Source organism: Calonectris borealis, chromosome 18 (assembly GCF_964195595.1).
Source record: "Calonectris borealis chromosome 18, bCalBor7.hap1.2, whole genome shotgun sequence".
Classification (NCBI taxonomy): domain Eukaryota; kingdom Metazoa; phylum Chordata; class Aves; order Procellariiformes; family Procellariidae; genus Calonectris; species Calonectris borealis.
This window is the reverse complement of record NC_134329.1, coordinates 1,887,348-1,899,777: the sequence shown is the minus strand read 5'-3', so window position 1 is coordinate 1,899,777 and position 12,430 is coordinate 1,887,348. Positions and strand designations below refer to the sequence as shown.

The window sequence follows — 12,430 nt, the reverse complement described above, 5'->3', positions numbered from 1 at the left end:
AGCGAGGTGGGACTGGATGCAAGACTTGCAGCAACAAAACAAGGAAGACAAAAAGCCCCTGACCTTGTGGCAGCTCAAATTTTACCCTGTCCTCTTGCCAAACTTATTTTAAGCCGGTTCTGCAAAGTGGATTCAAGGGGAAGGGGCTGAAAGCGTTTGTAAGGATCTGGTAGCAAAACAGCGGCCGGGTGTTGGAGGGGAGCACCCAGAGCTCACCCACGCCTAGTTCGGGCTCCTCGCGTCCATCTTAAGGACAAGCCTTTGCAGCAGCACAAACCCGCACCCTCCCTGGGACCCCGGATCTACACCCCAGGGCACGAGGGCTCCCGCACCACCCAACCCCTGCCCTGCTGCAGAGCCTCGGGCTCTCGGCTGGTCCCCGCCAGAGCACGTCCCACCAGCACTCCCTCCTGCACCTCCCACCTTGCAGGCTGCGCCAGCCAGGCGCGGCGATACGGAGATGTGGGGAGCTCAGCTGATCTTATTCACCCGCGACGACTAAATTCAGGAGCCCCAGAAGACCCAGAGCCATGCTGCTCTCCCGAGACCCCCGGCGCGACAGCGGCCATGCCGCTCTACCTCCCACGCTCCCCCTCCTCCTGCCTCGGGGTGAAAAACATCATCCCTGCTCACGCAACGTGCAGCAGAAGGGTCCTGCCACGACACCTTCCTTTAAGAAGGTTATTTTGCTCCTGCATGCAGCACCAAGGAGCCCGTGGCCCAGCTGGAAGAAGCACCGTGGTTTGGAGCATCTGATTTTCTGCTGCTCATGAAGCACTTTGAGGCTGAAGGAGAAGCGCGTTCCCCCCAAGACCTGCCGCCGGGTCTCGCACCCGTATGGGCGCAACATGGCACAAGCCCCGTCCTCGAGCTCAGGCCCTCGGGTCGGGAACGCGGCAGGGCTCAGCCGTCCCCTTCCTCCCGGCTGCCGCGCCAGCGGGCTCCCGAATTCAGCTGCCCCGGGTGAATAAGATGCTCCTAAACCCGAGATACAGCGACAAGCGCAGCACGGTGCTTCTCACCGAAGCGGGTGCTGCCAGCGGGTGCCTGAGGATGACACCGATGCCGAACAAGTCGTCACTGGTGCCACTCGTTTCCTCTTACGGAGAGTGGAAGAAAACTCATTAGTGACCCCCAGCTACCTTCACCGCTCTGTTTTAGGCCAATTCCTCCGTCCTTGGAGGCTGAGAGGCTGCTGACAGGAGCTGTTCTAGCAACAGAGACCCATTACCGGGGAAGGGGTGCGGGGAAAGCGAGTCATCTAAGCACCACACGAGCATTTACACCCTGCCCAAGGCACGCCGGGTCCCTGGTTATTGCAGCAAGAGGGCTCGCCGTAGCTCCGCCGATCTTTCTACAGACTGTGACAGCCCAGGACGGGAGTTTGACAGCAAGTTTGGATCTGCCCAGCCTGACGTGCGTCTTCAGGAGGGTCTGACGAGGCAGGCGGGAAGGGAAGGAAGCAAATGCAGGGAGATGCATCCACTCCAGCCCCACGCAGACAGCCCCCCCCCCCACGCATCGGGGTTATACATTGGCACCTAAAGTGGAGGGAGAGGCAAAGAGGAGCAGGATCTCAAAGCGCAAGCTTCTAGGAAACAGCTCATCTAGAAAACAGAGGGTCAGCCGAAGGTTAGCAGGGAAAGAAAACTCCTACGAGCTGCAAATAAAGCACTTGAGGTGGATCACTAAAACCCAAAGTCGGCACAATTAAGGAAAATTAAGGCAGACTAAAAAAATCCTAAATACTGAGACAGGTAAGTGAAGCCACGGGGACTTCACGCAACGACTCCCCGTCGATTTGAAGCAACTTCAAGCCAATGCAAACGGCCGGGCAGGCATGAGGCGGGGACGGCTCCTCACGCCTCCGAGCGGCACCGTGTGCCCCGGCCCGGGAAGGAGCCCCGACGGCTTCCTCGGGAGAATTAACCCCCCGGACCAGGCACAGACACCGGCGGGGAAGATGAAAACCCAAGCCTGGAAGAGAATGAGTGGCTGACGATAGGAGAGCCAGCAGCTAAAGCGCCTCGTGCTGAACTTCCATGGAGTGAATAAGGAGGGGAAAAAATTGGGTTACGTGGCGTATCCTGCCCTGCAGACAGTGCGCAGCCGTGGGCACAGCGCCCATCCCCGCGCTCGACCCAACCTCTGCCCCACGCCTCTCCCCACAGCCGGCACAAAGCCCCACGACCCCCGCGCACGCTCCCTGGAGCAGAAGATATTTTTCCTAACTTGAGCCAGTCTCAGCTCACGCTCAGCCCCGTAGCATGCAGCGACGCGGGGCTGTGAGCCTGCTGTTGCGTCCCGAGCTCGGGCTCAGACCTTCACATCTCCCCGAAGGGCCCAGGACTGCCCCATCCGCCGGCTGGGCTGTGCTCTGCCGCAGAACAACCCGCCTGCATCGCCACAGCACGGCACAGGCACCCGGCACCGCCAAACCCTGAGGGTGGCAAGACCCTGCGGCTTCCACCTAAGTTGGAAAAATACCCCCCCAGCGTCCCCCCGCAAAGCCAGCGAGTGCCATGAATTATCCCGCACCTTCTCTAATGAGAGGAGCCACCGATTAACAGCAGCGCCGAGCGCAGGTGACGGTCTGCGAACGCAGCGGGTGGGCAGCCAGCGCGTCCTCTCGCAAACCAACCCGCACGCTTTCCAAGTGGGTCCCTCTCCCATCAACCAACAGGTTAAGGTGCCCCCTTTTAAGAACTCAGGGGTAAAAGCCCTGCCAAACCTACCGCGGCGTTAGCCAGGTGCCCAAAATCGTGGCAGATCCATTCATTTGAGCGAAGCCCCGAAGCACCGGCACCTGGCCCTTAATTAACACAGATGGCAGAAGGGCCACGAGAGCGGCTGTACGCATTAAAAATGAGTCACGACTGATCCATCCCATCAAGCAATAATTGGGGAATAAAGCCCACGAACAGAAAAGGGAAAGTCCCGAGGCGTCCCCTGCACCACCCACTGCCGGGCAAAGCAGCACGCGGGGATCCCAACACCGCGGGACCCAAAGCACCGTGCTCCGGGGCACTTTAAGCAGCATAAGCCCAGAGATCACCTCGAGCAGGGACAACACCTCTGGTGTCCCTCCCAAAACACCAGCTAAGCGCCCTCAGAGATGCTGAGGGCCTTGTTCTGGAGGTACCGGGACGCACAGATGAGCTTTGTCGCGCAGCATCAGCCCCACCGACAGCCTCCCGCAGCAGAGGGGACGTTCTTCTCCCAGGAAAGCCGGGCCCCGCAGGGCTCCGAGGCCGGATGCCTCCCGGTGCCACCATGGAGCTCCCAGCCTGGCTTGGTCCAAGTAAGGACCAACACCCCTGGAAAGCCCCTCGGGGTCCCCAAGTGTCAAGTCTGTCCCATCCGGCAGCCTGAGCGGCACGGGAAGCAGCCCACGATCCCACAGCCAGGTCTGGGGGGCAGCAAATCAGATCGAACCAACTGCTTATCCACGGCACCCATTAACACCCCACTCCCCGAGCGAGAGCGGACGGCAAAACCCCGCACGAGCCCCGGCTGCTAAGGGGGACGGTGTCCCTGACAAGTTTTATAACTGTGGCAAACTCCGTGCGACATAAAGCACCTGCAGAGAACGAGACCACCACCCGTAAGACGTCTCCTTCAGGCAGAAGCTGTTTCACAGACTCCTTTTTATGAAGTTTGGGGTTTTGTTTCCCCCTTTTTCCCCCTCCACCTGGGCAGCGAGCACAGGGTATCAGACCGGGTACCTCCCTGTCTGATCCATGCCCAGTTCCCAGCTTACTCCTCATCTCAGCAGAGCCCGGTACCGACCTCTTCCCACGGATCTGCACCATGCTCCGAGCCACAGCGCTGCCTGGGCAGAGGCCGGGCCCCGGAGACCCTGAGAACCGGGCACCGATGGCTTTCAGCCCCCAAAGCCACCCCGGTGGGGGTGGGTTCCCCTGTTCCCCAGCCACCCCCAGCCCCCGGGCCGGGCCTGGCGTGCCGGTGAGCCCCGTGGGCCCTGCGGCTCTCGAGTCCTTTTAGCTCCTGCCCCGGAGCCGCGCTCCGAGCTCTGCCGGGCCAGCCGGGGCGCGGGGCTGCTCCGGCCGTAGGCGAAGGGGGACGCCCCGGGCCTCGCAGCCCCAGCAGCTGCCGCAGGCAGGGAAACCTGTGCTTCCAGGAGGCCCTGCCCGCCAGGCGGGGTGCCCGGCGGTGGCTCTGGCTGCCGGCGAGGCCACGGTGCCCGGGGCGCTGCGGGGGAGCACGGCTGGCGGCGGGGGGAGCGGACTCCGGGGCTGATCCCGCGCAGCCACCCGGGTGGGATCCGGAGGGCAGGGCAGGACGCGGAGGGACAGGAGGGCACGGGGAGAGGCGCAGCCCCGGCAGCCACCCGGGCTGGGCCCGCGGCGGCGCCGCGGGGTGGCATACGGCCCTGGCGGGGGGAGGTCGGAGCCGGGCTCCTGGCTGGAGGGTGCCCCGTGTGCTGCCGCGCCCGGGCAGGGGGCGAGGCCGGGCCGGGGGGGGGGAGGGGGCAGGAAGGGCCCGGGCCCAGGGGGACGGCCCGGCCCGGCCCGGCCCGGCCCGGCCCGGCGCGAAGCCCGCCGGCGAGGGGGCGGCCCGGGGTGCGCACGGCCGGAGCCCGCCAGCAGCCCCCACCACCGGCGGGAGGGCCGTGCAGCGGGGCCGCCTGAAGCAGGCTCCGGCTCCGGCTCCGGCTCCGGCTCCGGCTCCGGCTCCGGCTCCGGCTCCACCCGCCCGGCCCGGCCCGGCCCGGCCCATACCTGCTGCTGCCACCGCCTGCTGCCACCAGCCCAGCGGAAGTGAGCGCCGAGCGGGGGAGCACTTCCGGGGCGGGGCCGGGCGGGGCTATGGGGGGTGAGCGGGGCTGCGGCGGGGCTCTGGTGGGGCTGGGCGGGGCCGGCCGGGGCTGGGGCGGAGCTATGGCAGGGATGTGCGGGGAGGGGCGGGGCTACGGCGGGGATGGGCGGGGCTACGGCGGAGTTATGGCAGGGATGGGTGGGACTGGGGCGGGGTTATGGCAGGGATGGGTGGGGCTGGAGCGGGGTTATGGCGGGGATGGGTGGGACTGGGGCGGGGTTATGGCGGGGATGGGTGGGACTGGGGCGGGGTTATGGCAGGGATGGGTGGGACTGGGGCGGGGTTATGGCAGGGATGGGTGGGACTGGGGCGGGGTTATGGCGGGGATGGGTGGGACTGGGGCGGGGTTATGGCAGGGATGGGTGGGACTGGGGCGGGGTTATGGCAGGGATGGGTGGGGCTGGGGCGGGGCTACGGCGGGGCGGAGGGCGGGAGCGGGGCCGCCCTGCCACCCCGCCACCCCCCTCCCTGAGCCGGGGGCCCGGCGGGCACCGCAGCCGCCTCCCGCTCCCGGGGCCACGGGGCGGGGGGACCCCACGGGGCACCGCCTGGCACCCCCGCCCTGTCCCCCGCCCCGGGCCGGTGCAGATGGCGGGGAGCGGGGCACCGCCAGGGCCCCGCTCCCCGCTGCAGGGCCCCCCGCCCCGGGCCCCCCGCCCCGCAGCCCCGTCCGAGCGGCCATCGCCTCCCCAGGGACCCCCGGCAGGGCCAGGGTGCTGCGGGAGTGCTGATTGGCTGGGATGGATGTACCCGAGTTTTGATTGGCTAGTGTTATGTACCTGGCTGCTGATTGGCTGAGCTCCGCTTACCTGCAGGTTGGCTGAGCTGTAGCTACCTGCTGACTGGTTGAGCTCTTTGCATGCTGATTGGTCAGGCTACAGCTGTGCTGATTGGCTAGCTGGGTCTATGCGTGCTGACTGGCCAGATGACTCGCAAGTGCTGATTGGCCGGGCAGTCCGCGCGTGTAGAGAGGCTGGGCTGGCCCCGCCCCCCCGCCCCTTCCCAGCCGGGGCTGCGGACCCGGCCCCCCCCGGAGCCCCCGGGCCCGCAGGAGCGGGGGCGGCCCAGGGCCCCCCCCTCCAGCCGGTGGAACCCCGGCCCCCAGCAGTGCCCGGCCCGGGGGGTCTGAGCCCGCCCGGGGTCTCTGCTCCGTCTCCCCGCCCGAGGGAGGGGGCTGCCCGTGCCCCCGGGGGTCCCCCGCTCTCCTTCACCCCGGGCAGGGCCCTGCTCTGCCCTGGCTGGTCCCGCTCCCTGCCCAGGGGTCCCGCTCCCTGCCCGGGGTCCCGCTCCCTGCCCGCGGGTCTTTTCTCCCTTCGGGGGCTCCCCGCTCCCTTCCCACGGGCCCCTCGCTCTGTCCTCGGGGGTCTCCGCTCCCTTCCCGGGGTCCTGGCTCCCTGCCCGGGGGTCCTGGCTCCCTGCCCGGGGGTCCCGCTCCCTTCCCGCGGGTCCCACTCCCTGCCCGGGGGTCCTGGCTCCCTTCCCGGCGGTCCGGCTCCCTGCCCAGGGGGTCCTTGCTCCCTCCGGGGACTCCCCGCTCCCTTCCCACGGGCCCCTCGCTCTGTCCTCGGGGGTCCCCCGCTCCCTTCCCGGGGGTCCCGCTCCGCCCTGAGGGCTCCCGTTCTCCCCCCGCATGGTCCCCACTCCCTTCCCGGATGACCCCCGTTCCCCATCACGGGTCCCCCACCCGGGGCGTGGCCGTGAGGTCCCCCCCCAACCCGCGGGGCTGCGGCGCGGGGCGGTGCCGGTGCCCATCCCGTGGCCGGTGGTGGGGCGGAGCGGCGGCTCCGAGCCCTATAAAGCGGGCGGCGGCGGCGCCGGTGCCGCAGCGAGGGCGGGGGTCGCCATGAGCCTGATGCTGGAGACACTGCTGGGCCCCCCGGGGGGGCTCCGCAAGGAGCCGGGCCGCGCTCCCCCGCGCTCCGCCGCCTCCAGCGGCTTCCACTCGTGGCCGGGACCGGTGGGGCGAGCTCGGGGGGGCGGCGGCGGCAGCGCGGCCGCGTCCTCCACCGAGAGCCTGGACTCGCTGAACGGCGAACCGCGGGCGCGGAACGAGAAGGAGCTGCTGCAGGTGCTGAACGATCGGTTCGCCGGTTACATCGAGCGGGTGCGGGCGCTGGAGCAGCAGAACCGGGCGCTGGCGGCGGAGGCGGCGGCGCTGCGGCAGCAGCAGGCGGGACGCTCGGCCATGGGCGAGCTGTACGCGCGGGAGCTGCGCGACATGCGGGGCACCGTCCTGCGGCTGGGCGCCGAGAAGGGGCAGCTGCGGCTGGAGCGATCGCGCCTGGCCGAGGACGTGGCCGCGCTCCGGGGGCGGCTGGAGGAGGAGGCCCGACAGCGAGCCGACCTGGAGGCGGCGGCCCGCGGGCTGGCCCAGCGCTCCGCGCAGGCGGAACGGGCGCGGGGGCCGCTGGAGGAGCGAGCCCGAGCCCTGCGGGAGGAGGCGGAGCTGCTGCGGCGGCAGCACCGGGCCGAGGTGGGCGCGCTGCTGCGCGGGGCCCGCCCCGAGCCCCCCGCCGAACCCCCCGCCGCCCTGCGCCCCGGCGTCACCGCCGCCCTCCGCGACCTGCGCGCCCAGCTGGAGGGCACGGCGGCCCGCAGCACCCTGCAGGCCGAGGAGTGGTTCCGCGGTGAGTGTCCCCCGCCCCGCACCCCGCGGAGGGCTCCGCCGGCAGCACCTCCCCCCCCCCCCCGTCCCGGGGCTGCGGGGACCCCGCTGCGTGCCGAGCACCGGGAGGGCGTTAGGGCAACCCCGCCCCGGGGGGCGCAGGGGAAACCCCCCCCATATACACTGCGTTCGGGAGGCCGTTAGGGTACCCCCACCCCAGGGGGTGCAGGGACCCCCCCATATATACTGTGGTCCGGAGGGGCATTACGGTAACCCCGCCCTGGGGGGTGCAGGGACCCCCCTGTATATCCAGAGCTCCATGGGGGCATTACAGTAACCCCGCCCCTGCCACCAGCTCCCCAGTGTCTGCGGGTGCGCTGGCGAGCCTCCCCCCGCCCCCCCCCCCCGCCCCGCAGTGCGTTTTGGGGAGGGTGGCATAGTCTCACTGCCTCCCGCAAGTCTGTGGGGTGCCGGGACCCCCCCTAATGCTGCCGGTCCCTCCCTGCTGGAGCGAGGCCAGGAGGGTTTGCGGTGCCGCAGGGAGGGGATTACGGGGGGGGGGGGTGCCGCATCCCTGACGGGGGAGGGGAGAGGCAGGGAGTGTCCCTGCTGCGCTGTTGGGTGGGGCACTACAGTGCCCGGGGGCGGGGGCTCGGCACCCATGGGCGCCGGCAGGACCCGGGGCGGGGTTCAGCACCCTGGACAGGGGTCGCCCAGCACCCTGGACAGCGGCGGGCGCCGCACCCACGGGCGCGCTGTCCCCGCGGGGCGGAGGCTGCCCCGGCTGCGCTGGGAGCAGCAGGCTCTGTTCCCCCCATCCCGTCCCCCTCCCCGGTCCCCCGGGGGTGGCTGCGGGGCGCTGCGGCAAACCCCCCCCCGCCTCGCCCCGGGAGGGTGCGTGAGGCCGGAGCCAAGCGCGGTGAGGTGCGGGGTGAGTGGGCAGCTCCTTGAGGGACAGGGGCTGCGGCAGGAGCTGAAGGGGAGAGGGAGCTTTGCAGCGTGGAAAAAGTCCGGGATGGTGAAAACACCCACCCAGCCCGGGCACCCTCCCCTGCCCCACACAGGGCGAGCGCAGAGGGAGCGAGGGCTGGGGAAGCCAGTGCACCCAGGGAGCCCCCGCCGGGGCTGAGGACATGCACGCAGGGGATGTGCAGCCTGAAAGGGTTTGGGGTTCCCCAAGAAGGGGAGACGGCAGCCTCCCTCCCTGCAGCTTCTCCTTTCCCCCCTTGCAGTGAGGCTGGACAAGCTCTCGGAGGTTGCCAAGGTGAACACGGACGCCATCCGCCTGGCCCAGGAGGAGATCTGCGAGTACCGCCGCCAGCTCCAGTCCAAGACCACCGAGCTGGAAGCCCTCAAAGGGACGCAGGAGTCGCTGGAGAGGCAGAGACAGGACTCGGAGGAGCGCCATCATGCAGATGTCCTGTCCTACCAGGTAATGCGGCGCAGTGGGCAACGTCCTAGACATCGCCTGGTGGGGAGGGACCGTCCAGCCCCCGGGGAGGAGCAGCGCTGGTGCTTTGGCTTCAGTGATGGTGATGACCTGTGGCAAATACTCAGGGTTGTGTCTAGAGCCGGCCTTCCCCAGCTCCTGGTGATCAGGTCCCCAGAGCCTGAGGTTGCATCCTCACTGTTGTGTCCCTCATCCATGATGGAGCTGTCCCACATCTCTGCCTGGCTTTGAGCTGCCCATGATGGTCACAAGCATCAATGAACCATGCCCGGGGTTCACACCATGTCTTGTGTCCCAGAGCTGCACTGCAGCTGCACTGTCCCCAGGGTGATGCCCCATCCCCAGCAGCCTCAGGCTGGGGTTTGGTGGCCACCAGACTCACCCAAGTCCTAGAAACGTTCCCACATCTTGTCCCTGCTGGAGGGAGCTCTGGGAGAGGGCCGGGGGCTCAGCCGAGGGGGTGCAGGGCTCCCGCCGGTTCCCCCAAGGGAACTGGACACACTGAAACAGTCCCTGGCCGTGTCCCCTTCCCTCTGTGGCTGCAGGGGGAGGTGGCTGCGGCCCCCTCTATGAGGGCACCCTGATGCTGGGTGACCACTCCCTCCTCTGGAGACCAGGGGACTGTTTAGGGGGGCTCTGCATCACCCTGCTCCTGGGGACTGGCCCCCCACATGACCAGTTGCTCTGTCTGCCGCAGGAAACCATCCAGCAGCTTGACAGCGAGCTGAGGAACACCAAGTGGGAGATGGCAGCTCAGCTCCGGGAGTACCAGGATCTGCTCAATGTCAAAATGGCCCTGGACATCGAAATTGCTGCCTATAGGTATGGGGGGGGGGCAAGGGGAAGGTGGGAGGGTCTTAGCCAGCCCCTAGTGCTGGTGTCTCTGGGGACGCTTCTCAAGGGCCCTCGCTGATACCTGGGCCCTTCTCGGTGAGAAAAAGACACTTCCATCCCAAGACCATGGGTGACCCAGCACTGCACAGAGCTTGCAGAGGAAAGGGTGAGGAAACCTGGGTTAGGAGCAGGAGGGTCAACCAGCATCTCGAAAGCAGGGCAAGGAGGGAGATGGAGCTGCAGGGCAAGGAGGGAGATGGAGCTGCAGGGCATGGCTGGCAGCTCCTGGTCAAGGGAGGAGGTGAGAAGCAATCACTGACTGCCCTGCTCTGGTCTCTTCCTGGCAGAAAGCTCTTGGAAGGGGAGGAATATCGGATCGAGTCTGGCTTTGGGATGATCTCCTTCCCTGAGGTGGTCCCCAAGGCTCCCAGCATCACCACCAACATCAAGGTGAAGAGTGAGGAGAAGATTAAGGTGGTGGAAAAATCTGAGAAGGAGACAGTGATTGTGGAGGAGCAGACAGAGGAAATCCAGGTGACCGAGGAGGTCACAGAGGAGGATGAGGCTGAGAAAGAGGCTGAAGAGGAGAAAGCTGAAGCAGAGGGTGAAGAAGAGGAGAAAGCTGAAGCAGAGGGTGAAGAAGAGGAGAAAGCTGAAGCAGAGGGTGAAGAAGAGGAGAAAGCTGAAGCAGAGGGTGAAGAAGAGGAGGCCAAGTCCCCAGAGAAACCCAAGTCCCCCTCAAAGGAAGAGGCCAAGACCCCAGCTGTCAAGTCCCCAGAAAAGCCACCAACCCCCTCAAAGGAAGAAGCCAAAACCCCAACTGTCAAGTCCCCAGAAAAGCCAGCAGCCCCCTCAAAGGAGGAGGCCAAGACCCCAATTGTGAAGTCCCCAGAGAAACCTGCAACCCCCTCAAAAGAGAAGGCCAAGAGCCCAACTGTGAAGTCCCCGGAGAAACCTCCAACCCCCTCAAAGGAGGAGGCCAAGACTCCAGCTGTCAAATCCCCCGAAAAACCCCCGACCCCCTCAAAGGAGGAGGCCAAGACCCCAGCGGTGAAATCCCCAGAGAAACCTGCAACCCCTTTGAAAGAAGAGGCCAAGAGCCCAGCTGTCAAGTCCCCAGAGAAACCCTCAACCCCCTTGAAAGAGGACGCCAAGACCCTGGCTGTGAAGTCCCCAGAGAAACCTGCACCCCCCTCAAAGGAGGAGGTCAAACCTCCCTCTGTCAAATCCCCAGAAAAACCCTCAACCCCCTCTAAAGAGGAGGCCAAGACCCCGGCTGTCAAGTCCCCAGAGAAACCTCCAACCCCCTCAAAGGAGGAGGCCAAGACCCCGACCGTGAAGTCCCCTGAGAAAGTCAAATCTCCTGCAAAGGAGGAAGCCAAGTCTCCGCAGAAGGAAGCGGCCCCCGCCAAGGAGCCCACCCCCTCCCCTCCAAAGGAGCCAAAAGCCCCTGCGAAGGAAGAGCAACCCAAGGAGGTGAAGGGTCCCTCCAAGCCCGGAGCTGAGGAGGGCAGGAAAGAGGAAGCTCCCAAGAAGGATATCCCGGCCAAGGTGGAGGAGAAACCCAAAGAGAAGGCGGCTGCTGTGCCGGAGCCTCCAGCCCCACAGGTGAAGGAGACCACCAAGCCGGGCCCCAAACCTGCAGAAGAAGGAAAGACCGAGAAGGAGGCTCCACCAAAACCTCAGCAGGAGGTCGGCAAAGTTGCTGCGAAGGAGGCTGAGAAGCCAAAGGCTGAGGAGAAGGCGGAGGAGCCCAAGAAGGAGAAGGCGGAGGAGCCCAAGAAGGAGAAGGCGGAGGAGCCCAAGAAGGAGAAGGCGGAGGAGCCCAAAGCTAAAGCGAAACCCAAAGATGAGCCTAAAGCCAGTAAAGAGCCCCCCAAGGCCGAGGCCCCCTCCAGCAAGGAGGGCAAAGCCCCAGAGCCAGCACCCGCCGTGGAGAAGAAGTGAGCAGAGCCCCGGGGCGCTGAAGAGCACCTCTGGGCGCGGGAGCTGCTCCGCTCCCCTCCGACGGCCGGGCCCGGGGTGGGGACCCCCCCTTAGCAATATGTCCGTGTGAGAGACGCAGCCCCTCGCTGCCCTGCCCCGGCGGGTTGGCCGATAGCTTCCCTAGCAGAATGTGATACACGCCGAGCGCCACATGTAAACACTTGAATTATAACCGAGGAGAAGAGACCCCGGGGGAACCGACCGCCCTTCTCCAATAAGTGCATTTATTTAATGTATGTGCAATCGATGGACGAGTGCAACGCAGAGCTCTAGCTGCTTGGGAGGGGGGCTGGTGGGGTCCTTCCCTGGCCTGGGGGTGACAATTGTCCCTCTGAGCGGTGACCCAGGCTGCAGCCAGCTTTGGCGGGAGGCTGGGTGCTGCAGGAGCGCTCGCAGACACGGGGTGCACTAGGAACCTCAGCCCACTGTTACTTGCTTTCTGTGCAATAACCAAATAAAGTGCTTACGGAGACGCCCCGGCTCTGCCGGCCTTCTGTCCAGGGGTGGGGGGGGGAAGAGGTGGTGAAGGAAGGCAGGAAAGCCTGGCCTGGGGGGGCTGGGATCTGTCACCCACGGCTGGGGGGGGGGGGACACACGAGGCTTTCCGGGGCCTCGGCTGCCTTCCCAGGAGGAAAGCCCGGCCCTTGCCGGGGGTGAGCTCACCCCACAGCAGGCACAAAGGACCCCATGTCCTGGGGGGCTGGAAACAGGGGGCT

At 66.7% G+C, this 12,430-nt stretch overlaps 1 protein-coding gene across 1 annotated transcript; it reads left to right on the top strand.

Moving 5' to 3' along the window:
* The first annotated feature begins 6,649 nt into the window (after window positions 1-6,649).
* On the top strand, window positions 6,650-12,189 carry NEFH (neurofilament heavy chain). The gene is made up of 4 exons (XM_075167217.1): window positions 6,650-7,466; window positions 8,677-8,876; window positions 9,592-9,716; window positions 10,076-12,189. The coding sequence occupies exons 1-4, from the start codon at window positions 6,683-6,685 to the stop codon at window positions 11,673-11,675; spliced, it is 2,709 nt and encodes a 902-aa protein (XP_075023318.1). The 5' UTR covers window positions 6,650-6,682; the 3' UTR covers window positions 11,676-12,189.
* Window positions 12,190-12,430: the final 241 nt, after the last annotated feature.

What these genes read in the sequence shown, in the direction of transcription:
- NEFH (XM_075167217.1), top strand. Translation starts at nt 6,683, where the DNA reads ATGAGCCTGATGCTGGAGACACTGCTGGGCCCCCCGGGGGGGCTCCGC. An exon ending in CAGATGTCCTGTCCTACCAG is followed by an intron (nt 8,877 to 9,591) that starts GTAATGCGGCGC and finishes TGTCTGCCGCAG; the next exon opens with GAAACCATCCAGCAGCTTGA. An exon ending in ATCGAAATTGCTGCCTATAG is followed by an intron (nt 9,717 to 10,075) that starts GTATGGGGGGGG and finishes TCTTCCTGGCAG; the next exon opens with AAAGCTCTTGGAAGGGGAGG.